Below are 13,503 nucleotides of genomic sequence, written 5' to 3'. Positions count from 1 at the left end.
GATCATGCCACTACACTCCAGCCTGGGTGACACAGGGAGACCCTATCTCTGAAAAATCAAAAATTAAAAATTAAAAAGATTAAAATAAAGACATATTAATTCATATTCTAACTAAAGAGATTCAACTATTGTTAGTAGTTAATAATAACTCACTTTTTTTTTTTCTTTTGAGACAGAGTCTCACTCTGTCACCCAGGTTAGTGTACAGTGGCACGATCTCGGGTCACTGCAGCGTTGGCCTCCCAGGTTCAAGCAATTCTCCCTGCCACAGCCTCCCAACTAGCTGGGATTAGAGGTGCCCACTACCACGCCCAGCTAATTTTCGTATTTTTAGTAGAGACGGGGTTTTGCCACATTGGCCAGGCTGGTCTTGAACTCCTGACGGGTGATCCACCTGCCTCGGCCTCCCAAAGTGCTGGGATTACAGGCGTCAGCCACCACACCCAACCAATAACTCACATTTATGAACTATTCATTGTATGTCATGCACAGTTCTCATTATTTATTTATTTATTTTTGAGACGAGGTCTCACTGTGTCTTCCAGGCTGGAGCACAGTGGTGTGATCTTGGCTCACTGCAACCTCCATCTCCTGGGTTCAAGCGATTCTCCTGCCTCAGCCTCCCGAGTAGCTGGAATTACAGGTGCCTGCCACTGTGTCCAGCTAATTTTTGTATTTTTGGTAGAGATGGGGTTTCACTATGTAGGCCAGGGTGGTCTCGAACTCCTGACTTCAGGTGATCCACTGCCTTGGCCTCCCGAATTACAGGCATAAGCCACTGCACCCGGCCTTTGTTCTTGTTATTTAAATAATCCTCATGAGAACCCAGTGATGGGTGGCTGTTCAGCTCATTTTACAGATAAGGAAACTGAGGTACAGAATAATTAAATAACTCACCCAGGTTACATGCCCAGTAAGGGCTGAAGCCACAATTTGAACTCAATCTAAAATAGTTCCTTTGCTCTTAACTACTTTGCTCTTCTATCTTTCAGTTTTCTAAAAGACATTCAATTAACTTTTGTTTGTTTGTTTCTAAATGTTTTAACTCACAGATTAAGGTTGCTACTCTTCTCTTTCAAAATTCTTTTTTAAAGACTGGGCATTTCCAAACAAGGAATGCTACAAAGTTGTTAATGGTTTATTTTACAAAAGAGGTCTTTAAAATCCTATGAAAACAAAGACAAACTCATATAGCAAAGATACATATTCTTCAACTAGAATATTCCTTTCCACTACAAATAATTTAATGTTGAAACACTATATTTTTAAAGCGCACGCACAAACACACACACACGCACAAAAACAGCACATAAACATGTTTTAGGTCTAGGTTAAAAAAAAAATGTTGGCTGATAGCAAGACCAATACAAAATTATTATTAAAGTCAACAAAGTCAAGGGTGTTTAGGATAAATTTTAAAGGAAACTAGGTCTTACTGGATTAAGGGCAGTTCAAAAAAAAAAAAAAAGGCGGGGAGTGGGTAACTAGGGCTCGGGGATATTCCAAGATTTCTTATTCTGCTCCTCAGTGGCTCTTCACTTAAAAATCGTGTTATTCTCAGAATGCATTTCTTTTCTTTCTTACTACCTCATGCTAGGAGAAAGAATGAAGCCACGACCAGGCAGAGTGATGGGTGGACACATGGAAACTTCCTCGCTCACTACTTGCTGCAAAACGAAACTAGTAAATAGTGAATTGAAACATCAAAATCAACCACGAATAGAACTTGTATCAGACACCCAAGGAGAACTGCAACCTATCTCTGTGAACACAGAGAACCTTAGTCTGAAGAGCAAACATAAATACAAATATATTTCCATTTTCACCAATCATGTTGAAAGCCATAGAGGAGCCTTTCAGAAAAGAAAAAACTACTATTACGGAAAGGAAAAACTACCCCTTTCTCAAGCGTTTGTCTTCTGAGTCTCAGAGTTACCATAATGCCTGGATATCCAGTCTCCAGGATGGAGACGTCTGTATTACATGACTTGACATGGCAGGAAAGAGACAAGATAGGTTATCTCTATGAGGCATCTCTCCTCATAAAGAATTAATGCTGCCCAGTGAAACACTTCAGAGAGCAAAAGAAGGGATGTTCGAGATCTGGCTAGGAGCAAAGCTAATGAGGAACAGACCTACCATTTTCAGGTCTTGTTACAAAAGTGAATTAATAAATAGATGAGCATATCATTTGAAAAATGACAATTTATGTAGTCACGAAAATACATTTTAGTCTGAAGGTTTAGTTAATTCTTGTAGTCTTAGTCTGTACTCATAGGTATTATTAAATGTATCACTGACTGTGAAAGTCAGTCTTTGTCCATTTAGATTCACTCGTTTGAGACCAATTTCATTTTTACTAATGACAAGAATGTGTGTCAACCACGGGTAGGCACATCATCTATTACAGTGGGATTAGGACAGTCAAATCTTAAACAGGAAGCAATCAGGTAGCATCAAAGCACTCTTAAAAAGGATACATTAGATAAATGATAGTTTTTCCTCTTACATCTTTTGTAAAATTGAGCTACAGATTTGCAAATGAATCAATTTGCATTGACTACATATTTCCCACTATTTCACTGTACTCTACAATTAGCTTTTAAAAGAATGATTTAAAGATCTTACAGTGGTATGCATATTGTTATAAATAATAATTCCACCTTTTAAGGAACCACATTCTATCAGTATAGAGAGACAGGTATATAAATATTTATACATATATACATGGATAGGTACTTTTTTTCTTTTTTATTTAATAAGAATTACAGATGAGGTCTCACTATGTTATGCAGACTGGTCTAACTCCTGTCCTCAAGCGATCCTCCAGCCTTGGCCTCCCAAAGTGGTAGGATTACAGGCATGAGGTGCTGTGCCTGGCCACTTTTTCCTTTAGAAAGAAAGAAAATCAGCCAGGCTTGGTGACTCACGCCTGTAATCCCAACACTTTGGGAGGCCGAGGCAGGCGGATCACAAGGTCAGGAGATCGAGACCATCCTGGCTAACACAGTGAAACCCTGTCTCTACTAAAAATACAAAAAATTAGCCGGGCGTGGTGGTGGGCACCTGCAGTCCCAGCTACTCGGGAGGCTGAGGCAGGAGAATGGTGTGAACCCAGGAGGCGGAGCTTGCAGTGAGTCGAGATCATGCCACTGTACTCCAGCCTGGGCGAGAGCAAGACTCCATCTCAAAAAAAAAGAAAGAAAGAAAGAAAGAAAATCACAAGACATACGACATCTCTAAAATGTCTTGTATTAACTCAGCCCACTCTAAGCATAAAAGAATTATCAAAAGAAAGTTACCATCGAGCAGCCTTGATTACTTTAGACACTGCACAAAGTGTTGGGCCTCAGGAAGCCAGAGGACAGGTAATGACATGACGCATAAACATCTGGTTAGAGCTCTCACCATCCCTGCCTGGATCACTAAAGTAGTCTCCTTCCTTCCAACCTCGTTGCCACCCCATTGCCTACAAAAGTTACTTTTTCGGCAGGGCGGGCATGGTGGCTCACGCCTGTAATCCCAGCCCTTTGGGAGGCAGGCAGATCATCTTAGGTCAGGAGTTCAAGATCAGCCTGGACAACATGGTGAAAACCCATCTCTACTAAAAATACAAAAATTAGCCGGGCGTCGTGGCGGACACCTGTAATCCCAGCCACTTGGGAGGCTGAGGCAGGAGAATCGCTTGAACCTGGAAGGTGGAGGTTGCAGTGAGCCAAGATCGTACCACTATAACTCCAGCCTGGGCAACAGAGTTTGACTCACTCAAAAAAAAAAAAAGAAAGAAAGAAAAAGAAAAAGAAAGAAAATGAAAAAAGTTACTTTTCCAAAACACAGAAGCGATTAGGTCCCATGCCCGATGGCCTCTTTCACCCGCAACCACAAACCTTATCCAGCCACATCAACACCCATATCTGGGAGATCTGTGCCCTTCCACCTTTGTCCCTCTTTGCTCTGCGGGGAAGGGCACTCCTGGCACCTTCCTTTTTATCCCTCTCACTAGAAAAGACCTCTTTGGGAACTCCTACTTATCCCTCAGGGCCCAAATCCAAAGGTATGTCTGGTAGTGGCCCGCCCAGAGGCTCCCAGGCTATGATCCTGAGCGAAGGGATCCCACCGCCTTCGGGGCGCTCTGCCCACTGTCCTGTGAAGTTGGGTATGTACTCAGCAACTGACCGTGGGGCTAAGGCTTTTGCAGCAAAACTAACCCTTTGTAGAAGTCAAGGGCAAGTATTGCTAATAGCTCAATAACTTAAACAAACAAACAAAAGTTAGCAGCCAATAAATGTCTGAATGAGATGTGTGAAAGAATGAACTATATACAATTGCAAATGGAAGTCGGTTTCAGGGAAATACATGATCCAACTCTCAGCTTCCCTATCTACCATCTGCATGACTTAGGACACAGACGTTTACATCTGAACTGTAAAACGAGGACAAGAATACTCATTGGCCACACCTCCTACAAGGATCAAGTAAGGAAATATATGTGAAGGACCCAGCACAGCCCTAGGACTCTACACAGGAGCACGGCCTCCCACTCAGTCCCCATAGAGCTGCATGCAAAGGACCTCAGTAAGAAGCCAGGTGGCAGAGGGAAGGGTTGTATGGCTGAGCAAAAGAAAGACAAGGTAGAGAACAGCAAATAAAGGCAGAAAGGCAGGAGAAGGGAATTATGGAAGAAGGTCGCTTAAGCTCAAGGGGTCTCCTTTAGCAGGAAAAGATTCGGCAACCCCAACCAAAATTATCCAAGCCGGCCAGGCGCAGTGGCTCATGCCTGTAATCCCAGCACTTTGGGAGACCCAGGTGGGTGAATTACTTGTAGGCAGGGATTCAAGAGCAGCCTAAGCCCTGTCTCTACTAAAAATACAAAAATTAGCTGGGCGTGATGGCAGACGCCTGTAATCCCAGTTATCTGGGAGGCTGAGGCAGGAGAATCGCTTGAACGTGGGAGGTAGAGGTTGCAGTGACCAGAGATTGCACCAGCCTGGGAGACAGAGTGAGACTCCTTCCCAAAAATAAATAAATGAATAAATAAAATTATGAAAGCCACTGAAGTCTTTTTTCCATACGCCTGAGTTCTGCCTCCTCTCAGTTACCTTGAGCAAGTCTTTTACACCCAGAAGCCCTCCAAACCTTCCTCTCTAAATGAGAGTTGAGGGTGCATTTCCAAGGGCGCTTCAGTCCCTTCCGCTATTTAAAATAACCCTGCAACTTCTGCACATAGAAAGGCCACAAGGCTTTCTTCAGTGTGCTAAAAGGAACATCATAAACTTAAGATGAAGTCAGAATATTTGAAATGGGCTTGACTCTCAAATTCCAAGACGTAAAATTAATTAAGTCATTAGCTGATAGGCACAACTCAGGACACCTCCCAAGAGAACATGTAAATGAACTGCTTTCAACGGAGTGAGCATTTTAAAAGCCCCCTCAGGATCTCACTAACATCTCCCCTTCCCCAACACTTGGCCTAAAACAACAAAGGAAAGGAGGGAGACATTTTGTTTGTTTGTTTTACGGGTTTTCTTGTTAATTTTTTAGGAATGGAGTAAATAGTAAGATAGGATGAATATAACAGTTTTGTGAACTGATGCCTGCCTTTCTGCAGCTTGCACAGGAATTAAAGTAGGGGAAGGTTTGGAGTATCTCTACACAATGGATGTTTTCTAAGCATGCTGGGAAATGGGTGTAAATTGTAGAAACAAAGCAAAAACAGAGGAAATTTCAAGTTTGGGGGAGGTGCATCTTGCAGGAGCCTGCAAACAATAGGCACTTACTAACCCCCTTCCCAGTTAACAAGTAGATTTAAAGGCTGGGCTTCGCCTTAGAAGTCCCCAAATCCTGTAGGCTGAAGCTGAAGAACCATGACAATTTACCAAATGGATAAATCAGTCCTGAAAAAAGGATCTAGCACACCTAACTGTATCTAACAACCTTAGCAATTCCTGCTCTTAAAAACAACTTCCCTCCCCTACCTAACAAAAGGAATGCTGTGTCTGCCAACTATGGAGTAATGAAAAAAGGGTAAAATTCCACAGGATTCTAACTCAGTTTTGCGCTTCTCAATAGAAGTCTACACGTCATAGGGAAAGGTGACATGCTTTGAAAACCCTGGCCTACCACATGTTGTAGTGTTAGTGAAAAGAATGGTACATTTCACAAGAACACCAAGGTTTCATAGCTCAGGGCTTACAAACATGTTGCTTACAAACATGTTGCAATTTACCATTAGTTTCCAGTGGAAGCATGGGGATTTTAATTTGCATGATGAAACTGCCCAAAATGTAGTTTCAGCTAGAGCAGAATTTATTCACATCTTTATAAATACACCCCATTATATCACAGCAGGCACATGTGTCCAAAACAATGTTTTGATGTGACTCCTGCATTTAAGAAATACATACTTTTTTTATTTTCCTTTTTCATTCAACAAAGCCATATTCTCAGCACCCAGTTAAGTCAGGAGCACTGGAGATAGAAAAATGAGTAAGACACTGACCCTGCCCTCCAGGCACTCACAATCTAGTAATTTTTTTTTTTTTTTTTTTTTTGCAAGCTTGTTTTCTCTTAATTCTATATACATTTATATATTCACTTACTAGAATTTATTTATTCTAGCACTGCTCAAACATTTTCATGCTGTAAATTATACTATTATTTCTTTTCTAAATGAGCACTTTGTTAACAATTATCTGAAAGCAACTATTTGGTACTTAACTGTGCATGGACTGAATTAATCTAAATGCAAAATGTGTCCTAATGAACTCAAACAACCATCCTGTATTTACTGAGATCCATGACTCTGGGGCAATACTTTCCCTGGGTTATAACCAACAAAATCCCCTGGGGGACAACCGCTCAATAGTGCTTATTCACCTAAAAATGTTTTTACCTACTAAGCTGTGAGTTGTGTCATTTCAAATTTCCACACACAGTATTGATAGGCTGTGTGGTTTGATTTCCACAATTAGAAGAATCTGAAAAAGTAAAATAGAACTGTGTCTGAAATCTGTTAAGGATAATGTTTAGATGTGTAATTTCCCGACTACCTCTAATCTCCTCTTCAAATTCAGTATGGAAAAAGAATCTTGTAGTCATATTTTACTTAAAACACACAGGATTTCTAAACATACTCAATTACACTTCTACTGAGTTCATCTGAGATAGTTAACTATGGAGCATCATGACATCAGGATCCCTACTGGTGGGGCCAGCGACTGGCGACAAGTCTAACATTGTCACTAACAAGGTATTTTCACTTCACCTGTCTAGATTGATAGATGATTGCAAAATCTCATATTTTAAATAAAAAAGGAAGGAAATGATGTCTCTTGTTTCAGCGAGAATAAAGTCAACTGTCAATTTTGTGTCTTGATGTATTTCCCCGAAGACGCAGTTTGTATAAACACTTGGATGACAGCTTTCCCTCCCTTTTGGCCTAGTGTCTCCCTACAAGGCATCTACAAAGGAGCAGTAAGCCATGTTTTCCTCTGAATTTTACTAAGGAACAATCTCCATGCCCATTTACCCCAGATAAACAAGGGGAAAACGAGCAGACACAACCTGTCTGGGACAGGCTTCACGTTCCTCCCACCCTGATACTGAATGATTAGCTGAAGTACATATTTTCTTTGCTCCTGCATCTGCCCTTTCAATAGCAGGTTTGAGCTTCTGAAGCCCCACCCCATCTTTTAACTCAGCCAAAGAACACTTGACTACAACTGACCCAACAGTGCTGGAATCTGCCAGGGAAGGGAAAGCAAATCTGCAGAAAATACCACCGGCCAACCCCCTTCCCCAAAAGAACTGTCAGCCCAACTTTCATTTCAGCAGGCCCCTGACCCTCCCCGCCCCCAGCCCAATGCCCTAGAGTAAGGGATACAATGGGATATTATCAAACCAATTTCCTCAGTGGCTGAAAACTTAGAGCTGGGTCTAGGCAAGAAATAACAAGATAACTTAAAAACAATCTATAGGCCGGGCGAGGTGGCTCATGCCTGTAATCCCAGCACTTTGGGAGGCCTAGGTGAGCAGATCACGAGGTCAGGAGTTCGAGACCAGCCTGGCTAACATGGTGAACTCCCGTCTCTAATAAAAATTCAAAAATTAGCCAGGCATGGTGTTGCACGCCTGTAATCCCAGCTACTCAGGAGGCTGAGGCAGGAGAATTGCTTGAACCCAGGAGGCGGAGGTTGCAGTGAGCTGAGATTGTGCCACTGCACCCCAGCCTGGGCAACACAGCAAGACTCCATCTCAAATTAAAGAAAAAAAGAAAAAAACAGTTTATCACAACTTTAAAATGTCCATTGGGTTTTCTGGAACTTCAGTGAAGGATCATATTCACCTGTATAGTTCAGAAAATGCAAAAACAAAACCTTTTATATTATATGTATGCTATATATAGTATGTAAATGTACACTGTATGCATATTTATATACATTTTTCAATACTGGAGAGTGACAAGAGCAGATAGAAATCTTTAATCAACCCTCACTGGTTCTCTGTACAGTAAGAATCATAAATACCAATGGTCACCTGAAAATGGAGTAACTGGGCTTTTATGTCTAGAAGGAAGAGACAGGAGACTGTTTGAAGGAAACAAACAAACAAAACCTGAAAGAGAGCTACATTTACTGAGCCTCTACTATATGCTAGGCAGTCTGTTGAGTACTTGATACACACATCAACCCAGCTAAATCTCAGAAACCCCAAGAAGCAAGTCTTCTTAGCTTCAATTTTCAGGTAATGAAATTGAGGATCAGAGAGGTTGAATAACTTGACCAAGATCATGTAAACAGTCAATTGGAGAGCTGGCATTTGGCCTACTATAACTGAAGCCCAAGAGTTTAATCACTGTGCTAAAAACTGTACACGGTTTAGCATTCCCAAAGAAGAACTTCTTTCACTCCATCTCCTCCCATTCAAAAAATAGAAGATCTCAAAGCAAATCTAGAGCCTTTTCCGATAGTCTTTTATGTATGGACTAAGATGTCTGACTGTAATAACCCTCACCCATCCGATTCCAGTCTACCTGTCTAACTAGAGCTCCACCAAAGCAAATCTATTACTTCCCCCAAGGTATTCAACCCTGAGCAGGTTACAATTTCATCCTCCATACAAGTACTGCTTCCCAGAAACTACGCCAAATCCAGGGGCGGTTTTAGTCACTGGACATTTCAAAATACATGACAGCACAAATTTAGCAAAATAAGTCCTATTGTTTTAGTCCCAAACATATAAAACAAATATCCTGTAATTCCACAAACTGAAAAACTGCAAAAAAAAAAGTAGGTGAACATTTTGGCAGTTCTGAGTAAGGAAATGTTTGTTTTCCCTCTTGTGGTCACACAACAAATGGTGAAGAGATAAACATCAGTAACATCAGCCTTTTCCCTAATTCAGCATCAACCAAATATTTATTTACATCTACTCTTTGAAGGCTTCTTCTTTCTCGCCTTTTCCACACCAACATCTCAGCAGGTGTCCCAGATTAAATTGTTGAATATCATACCCGATTGTTTAAAAAATACCTTTTGACGGGACCTGTGGCTGGTTACTTTTTAATTAGGGTTTGAAACCCTATACCGTGTGTATTTAGCACCCTAAGAACTACAGCCAGAGAAGGACGCCTCTGCGGAGTGGGTTGCCCAGTGGGTGGGCGAGAAGGGAGCCCCGTCTTCAGAGGGGCTACTGCGAACTGCGCTTCCTGCGCCGCCCCCTCCCCAGGTAACTCACCAGGATGCCCATCACATCGGTCCAGAGTCGGGAGAACGCCTCGGACGTGCCAGCGCCAGGCTCGGACTCCGGTTCCGGCTCCGGCGCGGGCTCGGCCTCCGGCTCGGGCCCCGGGCCAGCCGCTCCCGCGTCCTCCATGGCAGTGTCCCGCGCGCGGGCCGTGCGTCCCGGTCCCCGCGGCGCCCTCGCCCAGCACCCGCGCGCAGCCGGCCCGGATGCCGGGTCCCCGCCCGCGGCGTCACCGAGCCGCGCCCCCGCGCTGCATGCCCCGGCGGCCCCGGCCACCCCGCGGGGGCCCCTAGCAGGCTCCCGCACCTCGGCTCTAGGTGGCCACGGGCTGCGCTACTGACAACTCCAGAAACTTTCCAACCCCGCTCGGCGCAGCAACAGGGTAGCAGGAGGAAAAGTCCGCACCACTGAGTTGTACGGCGGGGAATTCGCTCGGCCCAGAAGCAATTAAACCCACTGCAAAGGCGTTTCTTCCTGTTACGGGAACAACTAACTAAGGCACGCGACTCGTTCGTTCTAGCAAGTCTTGGCAGGACCCTACAGGGGTGCCCGCGGCGCCTCTGGATCTTGGAGGGAGCTCCCCGGGACCCCTCTCTTCAAAATGAGCTCTTCCAGCTCCACATGACTCTCTCCCCTCGAGGCTAAAGAAAGCGTTTAGCAACAAAAGGTGCTCTGATGTCAGGCTCTTTGCATGGAAATGAGCCTCGGACAGGAGAACAAATCGCCTGTTGAAAGAGCAGCCGCGCCGCAGTCTCCGGCCCGCACAAGTTTCCAATCACGCTATTCACGGAAACACTTTTGGACACGGAAACCCGAGAAAGTTAATCTTTAAGCGACTGCCGCCCAAAGGCTTCACAAGTAGTCCGTGTCGCCACAATGCACACCTCGCCCCTCGTGAAGTCAAGAGATCCAAGGAATTACAACCCTGCCTCTGCCAGCCAAGAATTCTCTGCAAAACGAGTGTGAAAGCTTGGGCACGAGCCATTGTTTGGATCATTTTTTATGAGTGGGTGCATTTTGGCTCCTGAATGCCCACAATGCCATGCATTGCTAGGGCTTTCGGCTAATTAGGGGAAATGGGCTTTGGGTTTTAATTATTCCTTTACATTAGGGACACAGGGAAGGGCTATTTTCGAAACTAAATTCAAATGACTGTGCAGCCACTCAGCCTACACACACTTGGGGCCCTGTGTGTGTTTTTCCAAGGGGAAGCTCCAGGACGGATTTATTTTATAAGGGAAATAGCCCTGGAGAGGTGATTTTCCCTTTTGTGATTCTGTCTTTCAAAACCACTCAGAGTTTTCCTGGAAGGTGACAATGCACGTCACATTCGATTTGGTGATTGCGCACTTTTGAAACAGTTAAGAAACCACATGGAGTTTGCTCATCTGTTAGGGCCTTGTGTTTTAAAAGAAAAAAAAAAAAAAATGAGATGCCCCAGCGAGAGAGTCCTTGCTTGTTTTGAGGCCTCTCCTGTTTCTTGTTGATTGTGAGGGTTTTTTGTTTTGTTTTGTTTTGTTTTCCTTCTGAGTCCATTAAAACAAAGGGGGTAAAAGCATGTCCTTGAATTCCGCTTGCTCAAGCATTAAGTGCTGCGAGCACCAATCAATGCAATGGGTGAATAGTCCTTACAGGAATGTTCAAAATGTGAAAACATTTTCAAAAGTAACTAAATATAAACACAAGCCCTGATAATTTTTGTGTGTTTTTGGCTGGTGTGGGGGCTCACGCCTGTAATCCCAGCACTTTGGGAGGCTGAGGTGGGCAAATTACTTGAGGCCAGGATCTGAGACCAGCCTGGTCAACACAGCAAAACCGCGTCTCTACTAAAAATACAAAAAACAAAAACAAACAAACAAACAAAAAAACATAGCAAGAGTGTTGGAGCATGCCTGTAATCCCAGCTACTCAGGAGGCTGAGGCACGAGAATTGCTTGAACCCAGAAGGCAAAGGTTGCAGTGAGATCCTGCCACTGCACTCCAGCCTAGGTGACAGAGGAAGACTCTCTGTCTCCAAAAAAAGAAAAGAAAGAAAAAAATGTGTGTTTAAAACATTTTTTTAGAGACAAGGTCCTGCTCTGTCACCCAGGCTACAATGCAGTGGTGCAATCATAGTTCACTGAGTAGCAGGGACCATAGGCACACTGCTCCACCAGACTAATTTTTTTTTTATTTTTTGTAGAGACAGAATCTCTTGCTGTTGCCCAAGCTGGTCTCAAACTCCTGGGCTCAAGGGATCCTCCCTCCTTGGTCTCCCCAAGTGCTGGGATTATAGGCATGAGCCACTGAACACAGTCCCTGATGATAATGTTTGTGAAAGGAAACCAAAAGAATTATTACATTTCTCCTTAATAGCATTGAGGCATTGTGTTGAAGTAGAAAGAGCACAGAACTATGAGTCAATACAGCCAAAGTCTTGTGCTCTCCTAGGCTGATGCTGGAGTTAGGCCAGATGGGGTTTCAAGGCTCCCTCGTGCTCTGTGATACTTTGAATAAAAATAAATTCAGTTAAAGCTGATGAGTTTTTTTTTGATTGTCATTTCTATAAAGAGATAGATATAAGTAAATGATAGGAAAAGATAAATAGCCTTTACAGTTGACTGTATTGGTATATTTCAATTTATTCACCATGTGATACTTTTTTTTTTTGAGACAGAGTCTTGCTCTGTCGCCCTGTCGCCCAGGCTGGAGTGCAGTGGCATGATCTCGGCTCACTGCAACCTCTGCCTTCCAGGTTCAAGCGATTCTCCTACCTCAGCCTCCTGAGTAGCTGGGATTACAGGCATGCACTACCACACCCGGCTAATTTTTGTATTTTTAGTAGAGATGGGGTTTCACCATGTTGGTCAGGCTGGTCTCAAACTCCTGACCTCATGATCCACCCACCTCAACCTCCCAAAGTGCTGGGATTACAGGCGTGAGCCACGGTGCCTGGCCTGATACTTTTTTTTTTTTAAGACGGAGTCTCACTGTCGCCCAGGCTAGAGTGCAGTGGTGTGATCTCGGCTCACTGCAACCGCCGCCTCTCGGGTTCAAGAAATTCTCCTGCCTTAAATTTAAGAAGATGCAGAGGACTGCGCTGCTTCCAAGGGGCAGCCTGTTCTCTGCATAAACACTTTCCAGCAAATGACCCAGCAAGGAGCCAGGCAAGCCGGGCAGTGGGGGCTGGGGATTAGGATGAAGCCTGACTCTCCAGCACCAATCCAGAATCATTTCTTCTTGACTCATCAGATGACCTGGGGCAAAGCATTTGACCTGGTGTTAGTTTCCCCATCCAAGATGAGGCAAGGCCACACTAATTGCCACCTGCTTCTTCACAGGTTATAGTATGTTTCAGGGTCATCTAAAGACATGTACAGTTTAGTGACAACACATACCCGCATCAGTGTAATTAAACTGGCCGGGCATGGTGACTCACACCTGTAATCTCAGCACTTTGGGAGACTGAGGTAGGCACATCACTGGGCCAGGAGTTCGAGACCAGCCTGGCCAACATGACAAACCCTCGTCTCTACTAAAAATACAAAACTCCTAGCTACTTGGGAGGCTGAGGCAGGAGAATCACTTGAACCTGGGAAGTGGAGGTTGCAGTGAGCCGAGATCGTACCACTGCACTCACCCTGGACAACAGAGCGAGATTCCCTCTGAAAACATATATCTATATAGATATCTATATAGGCATCTATATTTATAATTATATATCCATAGATAGATAGATAGATAGATAGATAGATAGATAGATAGATAGATAGATAGATA

The 13,503-nt window shown here is 43.7% G+C and overlaps 1 protein-coding gene across 1 annotated transcript in view; it reads right to left on the bottom strand.

Annotated features, from left to right (window-relative positions):
- Window positions 1–10,171, bottom strand: part of SASH1 (SAM and SH3 domain containing 1) — a 211,561-nt gene extending 201,390 nt beyond the window's left edge. The window contains exon 1 of the mRNA XM_023188427.2: window positions 9,736–10,171. Coding sequence (XP_023044195.1) covers window positions 9,736–9,873 — 138 coding nt within the window. The 5' untranslated portion in view covers window positions 9,874–10,171. The remainder of the gene's footprint in view (window positions 1–9,735) is intronic.
- Between the last annotated feature and the right edge of the window lie 3,332 nt (window positions 10,172–13,503).

The sequence above is a fragment of the Piliocolobus tephrosceles genome, chromosome 5, assembly GCF_002776525.5.
Source record: "Piliocolobus tephrosceles isolate RC106 chromosome 5, ASM277652v3, whole genome shotgun sequence".
Classification (NCBI taxonomy): domain Eukaryota; kingdom Metazoa; phylum Chordata; class Mammalia; order Primates; family Cercopithecidae; genus Piliocolobus; species Piliocolobus tephrosceles.
This window is presented reverse-complemented; position numbering and strand designations above follow the sequence as displayed.